Source organism: Pimephales promelas, chromosome 11 (genome assembly GCF_988280905.1).
Source record: "Pimephales promelas chromosome 11, fPimPro1.hap1.1, whole genome shotgun sequence".
Taxonomy (NCBI): domain Eukaryota; kingdom Metazoa; phylum Chordata; class Actinopteri; order Cypriniformes; family Leuciscidae; genus Pimephales; species Pimephales promelas.
In genome coordinates this window covers 3,762,285-3,769,976 of record NC_142779.1, presented here as the reverse complement: position 1 = coordinate 3,769,976, position 7,692 = coordinate 3,762,285, and the positions used below count along the sequence as shown (strand labels likewise).

General features: G+C 38.3%; 1 protein-coding gene across 10 annotated transcripts in view; it reads right to left on the bottom strand.

The window, feature by feature from the left end:
* Nucleotides 1–206: 206 nt before the first annotated feature.
* fgfr2 (fibroblast growth factor receptor 2) overlaps nt 207–7,692 on the bottom strand; it is a 76,850-nt gene continuing 69,364 nt past the window's right edge. For all 10 annotated transcript variants that reach the window (XM_089116767.1, XM_039671679.2, XM_039671683.2 and 7 more), the window contains 3 exons: nt 6,267–6,404; nt 4,422–4,527; nt 207–2,030 (listed from right to left, as the gene is read on the bottom strand). In XM_089116767.1, coding sequence (XP_088972893.1) covers nt 1,866–2,030; nt 4,422–4,527; nt 6,267–6,404 — 409 coding nt within the window. In that variant the 3' untranslated portion in view covers nt 207–1,865. The remainder of the gene's footprint in view (nt 2,031–4,421; nt 4,528–6,266; nt 6,405–7,692) is intronic.

The following is a 7,692-nucleotide window of genomic DNA, read 5'->3' as shown; positions in this document are numbered from 1 at the left end:
AGATCTCAACAAGGTCTCAAACTGCTCACAAACTTGAAATTAATGTTAGATATCTCAATATTAACAATTCTTATCAAATTCGTTCTACATTAAGACAAGGATGTGTGTCTTTGTACTTGAAACTTTCACAACATGTGCAAGGACACCAGAAATACACTGATGATTACCTACTGTAGTATAAAAAAACAAAACAAAATCACACACAATTCATTTTTTCCATCTTTAATTTTACAAATCTGTCAGGAACATTTGTTGAGAACAACCTCATCTCATTTTTGTCTGGAAGAAAATGAAACACTTGAACAATTAATACTTCTGTGTTTTGAAAAACTGTATTGTTGGTGTGGGTAAAACTGCAAAAAATATATATACTGCAACCTTTTTTTTTCCAGTATTTTGTCAAATTCAAATGCAAAATTCAGTGTGAGTAAACAACATCCTCTACAATAGAAAAGGGATTAGCTGACTATAAAAATGTACGTTATTTTTGCATTTTAACTTACCATTCACATTTGTATATATATATATATAAAAACCGTAAGAAATGCAAATATTTCGATACCAGCTACAAATAATTATTTGTACCATTACCTCACTGAAATGTCATTTTAAATTACAAAATAAGCATTATGAATCATTATCGTTTCTACTGTCATCATTAATATTATTATCTCTTTATTATTTTGATCTTTATTTATCCTTTTGATTCTTTTTAACATAAGTCAATAAATTAACATGCTATCTCTTTCCCTGAAAGCCAATACGTGACTGTGTCAGTCGTGCAGGACCCGACATTAAACGTTTCCCGGATTCAAACCAGCACCACAGCTCAATGTGTCTGGAACGTAACTGCACCAAAATAAGAGTTTTGTGGCTTTTAGTGCACATTTGTTAATTTTGAGGTCATCGAAATGCTAGTAAACTCCTAATAGAAGACAAAGAACATAAACTTCCTGTTTTAACAGCAAAAAAACACTTTCTTTAATGTCGAGTCCTGCTGTACATGTGCGAATGTTTGTCTGGGAATGTAATAGAAACATCTAGAGCATTTTTGACTCTGGAGAAAAAGAGGGAAAGGGGAGGAATTGTTCGGAAGTCCATACAAAAAAATAATTCATTGTAAATATATAATATATATTTTTACATATTTGAATATATTTACAAATATACCCAGCACTATATACCATGTTTTAATATTATTATTTTTTTTTTACCAATGAGGATAACTGCTTGGGCTTTTGTACGATAACCGAGTTATCACGGTAAAAACTGAACATTTAAAAAAAAACAACCGGAGGCAGTGATATGTTTTCTTCTACTTCTTCTTCTGTTAGTTGTGTGTTTCCATATAGTACTCGTTTCCTATTTTCTCCTTTTTGTCTTGGTTTTAGTCTCTGAAGAGTTCTGTACATGTGCTCCTTTTCATTTCACTTGGGAACACAGACTCCTGGAATGCCAAGCAATGGAATGATGGCAAGAATTCCAACATAAACGGAAAAGAAATCTGCAAAATAAACAACAAAATAAAAAGAGGCGGGGCCTTGAGAACAGTCACTTTTCTCTGGTCCTCGTCCTCTTCTTAAGAGCTTGGTCACGTGTTTTTGTGTGCGCAAGTGTGTGTTTCCATAAAAAAAAAAAAACCTGCTCTTCACACACTTCAGTTTCTTTCCGGAAAAGCAGCACTCGGGCGTCTCAGCCTCCCTCGGCACGCTCCCAAAGTCCAGCGGGAGCCTCACCGGGGGTCTTGAGGCAGCGTACGGTTCTGGGTGGGTAAAAAAAGTGAACTGTGGGTAAAAGTCTTTCACTCTTTTTGAGGACTGGAGGTGTAGCTTGGATGTGGTAGGTCTGGAGGACGTTGAACGGGCTCATGTTTTTATGCCTCCGTTGATGTGCTGGTACTTGGGAAGGCAGGGCTCGTCCGCTAAAGGGTCGTGGGAGAAGACGGAATCGTCTCCGGAAGAGCAGGAGCTGCGTGTGTCGGGGAAACTGGGAGAATACTGCTCCACTGGGGCACACAGGTCCAGATACTCCTACAGACACACAGATCAAGCCATCAGCATATACGTTCTTATGCAGTCCAGCTGTTGCATTTAATAAAAATAAAAAATAAAATATATTTCAATAAGTCAAATAGGAATAGAGAATATTTTCCAGTTGGAAAATAAAGCACATTTCTATGGGGGAAAATGCATTGGAAAGCCGTGTTCTTTTGATATCATTACTATTATAGATTTTATATTTTTCATTTTTATTTTAGTTGAAGTGCAAATATTTTTGGTTGTGTCATTACACTCTAAAAAACGCTGGGTTGTTTTAACCCAATTTTGGGTAAAATATGGACAAACCCAGCCATTGGGTTAGATTTTTAAATTACATTTTTAACCCAATGGCTGGATTGGTCCATATTTTACCCAAAATTGGGTTAAAACTACCCTACATTTTTTACTGTGTACACTCTAAAAAATGCTGGGTTATTTGAACCCAAAATTGGGTAAAATATGGACAAACCCAAATGTTGGGTTAAAAATGTAATACATTTTTTTAACCCAACTTACAACTGTACATTTTTTAATTACATTTTTAGTCCATATTTGACCCAAATTTGGGTTAAAAAAACCCAGCATTTTTTAGAATGTATTATTTTTATGTACACAAATGTTTTTGTTTACACTTACTTATGATATTGTTCAAAGGTTTGAGGTCTGAACGATTTTCTAATGCTTTTTAAAAGTCGCTCACAAGGCTGCATTCAAAAAATACAGTAAAAACTATAATATTGTAAAAAATATTATTACAATTTAAAACAACTGCTTTCTATTTGAATTTATTTATCATTTATTCCTGTGACCAAAGCTGAATTTTCAGCATCATTACCCCAGTCTTCAGTGTCACATGATCATTCAGAAATCATGATTTACTCCTCAAGAAACATTTCTGATTATCATCAATGTTGAATACAGTTTCAATTTTTGTGGCGACCGATACTTTTGTTTTTCAAAAGCATTTTTTTTACTGACCCCAAACTTTTGAACACTATCAAATAATTATTTAAAGGGGTGATGAACTGAGAAATCAAATTTTCCTTCAGCTTTTGACATCTAAGAGGTCATCATATTATGAGAATATCCTGTAAGTTTCAGAACTGAAAACGTCCTTGTTAGTCCAATAAAAGCTTTTATTGACACCAGGCTCAGCAAACGACTCGTTTTTCAAAGTGGGGAACTATGATGTCAAAGAGGATGAAACACCACCCCCGCAGGAGAAGATCAACGCCTACTTCAACACGGCCGGTTTAGCCCCGCCCACTGATTCGTGGATTACACGCATAGAAAATAACATAGATTCCTACCTCGTGATGACAAACCGGATCGAGAGTGAAACTCATTATAATATGCAAAATTGTTATCCACTCACAGCAGTGGGCATTTACTTCCAAGTCTTCACTGCGAGACAGCCATAAAAAACGAGCGTTTTTGAGCTAAGCTCAAAACTAGGGTAGAAAATAGCCTCTGATGTTTTTTTAATGTAAAACCAAGCGAACGTCATAAGTTAACCTCAGATAACAATATAATAAAAATTAAAAAGCCCGTTCATGACCCCTTTAAAACTCAAATAATACTTTCCGCCGCGGTTCACCAGCAATAACACTCAACTACAAGCCGCTTCCTTCAACATACAGCAAACTCAAATGTTAGAACACTCAATAAGAGTTTAACCAAGCTGGAAACCACTGTCTCCTTCAAGTCTAACCAAAATCTGGTTATCGAAATTCAGTGAATCAGAAGGGACCACACCTGAAGACTTTCGTAATACATCATATAAACATCCAATGCACATGAACATCCAGTATGAGAAAAATGTCCATGTCCCTGGTTCATTCCTCAAACAAAATTGGAGCCATTTTCTCTTTGTGGCTTGCACTGAGCTATTTGACTAGAGGAAGAGGGGGGGGGGGTTTAGGTTGTTGGATTGAACTCTCGCTGCTCAACACAAGGCAGCTCACGTTACTAAAGACCTTCACATCTGTGAGCAGTTTAAGACGGGGGGAAGAAAGCAGAGGCACTTTATTACATTTCTAAAGTTCAAAACGGCGGGGCTTTTGGCATCATCTCTCTTCCACGGCTCAATCCCCCCTTCGACAAGTTCTGACAGATTTCCATCCCTCAGCCCGCCACACGGATATCGTGGACGACAGCTGGGGAACGGAAAGCGTTCAATTGAGCAACGCTAGCCGCACTCGCGAACCCAAGCACGTGCAACTCTCGACCTGTCCGCCGTTTCCTTCCCTTCGCGGATCTTGCGAAATGTTGCGAGCTGAAGCCAGCGTTGGCACGGGTCTGATGGATCCCAGAACTATAGAGAAAACGTGACTGGTTTCGGATCCGTTTATGCAAGCGTGTGTAAATGTGTGCACGTCTCACCTCGTTGGTTGCCAAAGTGAGAATGCGGTCCAAGTCCTCAACCAACTGTTTGAATGTGGGCCTGTGGGAAGAGATCGCATGCCAGCAGTCCTTCATCATCATGTACCTGAGATAGAGGAAAAGACAATGTGACATCATTTATTTATTTCCACGCTTTGTTTTGGAGATCAACCATTTGAGTAATCAGACATGCTCAGGCGAGTATGTGTATCTGGTTCGATGAAAGGGCAACATCTCAAAGCTACTGCAACGTCTCATTTTGGCAGTAAACCAGTGTGTGAAAGTTTGTTAGGTCACTGACATTATGGCTGATGGACACTTTTTGGGGGTTAGGGTGAGAAGGAGCTCATTTGTCACTGTGAATTGTCACTACCAATGTGAAACTACAACCTGTGGGTTGTTCTCAGAATCTGCAAAGTGTCTTAGCAGGGAAATTAGCTTCAAGTCGACATGAAACAACAACACTAGCGTAACTAACTAGGTGACTTTGCCATCAAAGGAGATAAATAACAGTTAGACATTCGGCCTGAATGATCATAGTAACACAAATTGCTTTCACTTACTGCTGATGATTTCGTTTCGGTGATTTCAAATATCAATATTTGTATCAATATATATAAATTATATATTATCAATATATAATATTTAATAATTTATATGACATCAATATATATAAATTTCCATTATAAGGATCAGCAGAAATCACTTATACTGCACCTTTAACTAGTATATAATGAAAGCCAAAAATGTGATTTTAAAAAGGTGAGTTGGACGCCAGCTTAAAGGAGTAGTTCACTTTAAAAAAAACTTTTGCTGATAATTTACTCACCCCCATCCCATGTCATCCAAGATGTCCATGTCTTTCTTTCTTCAGTCGAAAAGAAATTACATTTACATTTATTCATTTAGCTGACGCTTTTATTTCGACCTTGAACCGTTTGGACCCCATTGAAGTCCATTATATGGAGAAAAATCCTGGAATGTTTTCATCAAAAACCTTAATTTCTTTTCGACTGAAGAAAGAAAGACGTGGACATCTTGGATGACATGGGATGGGGGTGAGTAAATTATCAGCAAAAGTTTTTTAAAAAGTGAACTACTCCTTTAACTAGCTTACTGACATGACGAAGTAAATAAGAAAAATGGTAGAAAATGAAAATGTACTGTAAAATAAACTGCAACTGAAATAGAAAATGATTAAAACGGTAACCAGGACACTAGTTTAACTAGTCACATTAAATGTAAATAAAAATGACAAAAAAGGTTAGTGGGGCGACAGCTTAAAGTCCCTATGAAATCAAAATTGACCATACTTACTTTGTTTGCCTAAATTGATCGTTTTGTGGTGAACAATTCATACATGCAAGTCAATCCACACACAAAAAAAATTTTGGCTTCGTAATCTTTAATCAAAGTTTGAAAATGCCCCTCCCCTCTGCATTGGAGCTGGAGGACCTTGCCTGATGACGTAGGCTTTACGGTTTGGGTGTCTCCTTAACATCCATAACCACGCCCCTCCAACTGACAGCTGCTGTGTGTTTGCGAGCGCCGAGCGAGGATTGATTGACAGCGTGTGTAAACTTGCGTCATCCTCCATTTCAGAATGAAACACCCATTTATCTAGATCCAATCAGGTGCTTGTTAGAAAAAAAAGCCACACCCACTATTTTGCCTCATTTAGTATTCCGTTTCTCTCGGAAATACGTCACAACACTGGAGAAAACTCGTTTGCAACTTCCGGTTCACGGGGACTTTTAACAAACTAACAGACATGCTAAATTATTCCAAATATGAATAGATTTTAGCGAGCATGCAACATGAAACCTTTGAGAAAAGAGCACTCACAACTCGTTGGTGCAGTTAGCCGGTTTGTCCATGCGATGACCCTCTTTTAGTAGCTTGAAAAGCTCCTCGACAGGTATTCCAGGATACGGAGAACCGCCGAGCGTGAAGATCTCCCACATTAAAACCCCAAACGACCAGCTGGAAGAGACAAAAACACACATTCATCAGATCACTTTCACAGTACAACACGTTACACTTTCAATCAGTGTTTCGACTAAACACAATGCGAGTGTATTGATGTGCAAGTGAAATGTTGGACAATCAGCATTTTGTTGAGTTATTCTCAACAACCCCTGTAAAAGGGAGCAACACATCCCAGCCTCTTCTGTGGTACCATCACTTCACTATCCCCAAAATTTGGATGAGGATCGCTCAGTGAAATTAAGCCAAAACTCCAAATCTGATCCATTTACAGTAGTGATATTTGTTGGCGCTAACAACGCAGTAGCTGTTGGGCTCTAAATGCGGCCTTTTCTCAAGACTGTGGGACCACTCTTACTCGACTCAAATGACTCTGGACTCAAAGCTGGCTTTTGTCCTCCATGGAACGCCACAATGACACATATTGTCCAGCCAAAACAAACATTAGTGAGACCCACAGGAAACAAACGTCCAGAGGGCGGAAGATTGTAGCGGGGAATGATTTTTCATCACGTGCCAATTCCATGTTGCTTCATCTAAGACGGGGTGGGGGGGATGGATAAAATACTCAAATGACGATAAGAGTTTCCACAGAGGGTTCCACACGTGTCGACTCATCATATGAGAGTCCCAAAATAGGCCGGAGGACATGCAGAGCCAGAAATCCTTATCATCTGCATAAGCTTTTATTTATCCTGCTGAGTTGACAAAAGCATTTCACAATCACAAGATATAATGGTTTGAAAGGATCAATGCATTACACAATGTGCTTAAGAAACAGATCTCCACACACACACACACGGCTATAGAAAAGAAACAGCTTAAAGGAGTACTGTAGTTCACTTTAAAAAAAAAAAACTTTTGCTTTTGCTGATAATTTACTCACCCCCATGTCATCCAAGATGTCCACGTCTTTCTGTCTTCAGTCGAAAAGAAATTAAGGTTTTTGATGAAAACGTTCCAGGATTTTTCTCAATATAATGGACTTCAATGGGAACCAAACGAGTTCGAACAGGAGAGTCACGAACGCGCATCACAGAACAGAGCAAGGCGACCATTTGTGCTTATAAAACTTAAACAAATTTTTTAATGAGCGATCGTTTAACGAGCTGAAATCGTTTAAAGCCCTTTGAACAGTCTTTTGGACCTTGAACCGTTTGGACCCCATTGAAGTCCATTATATGGAGAAAATCCTGGAATGTTTTCATCAAAAACCTTAATTTCTTTTCGACTGAAGAAAGAATGACGTGGACATCTTGGATGACATGGGGGCGAGAAAATTATC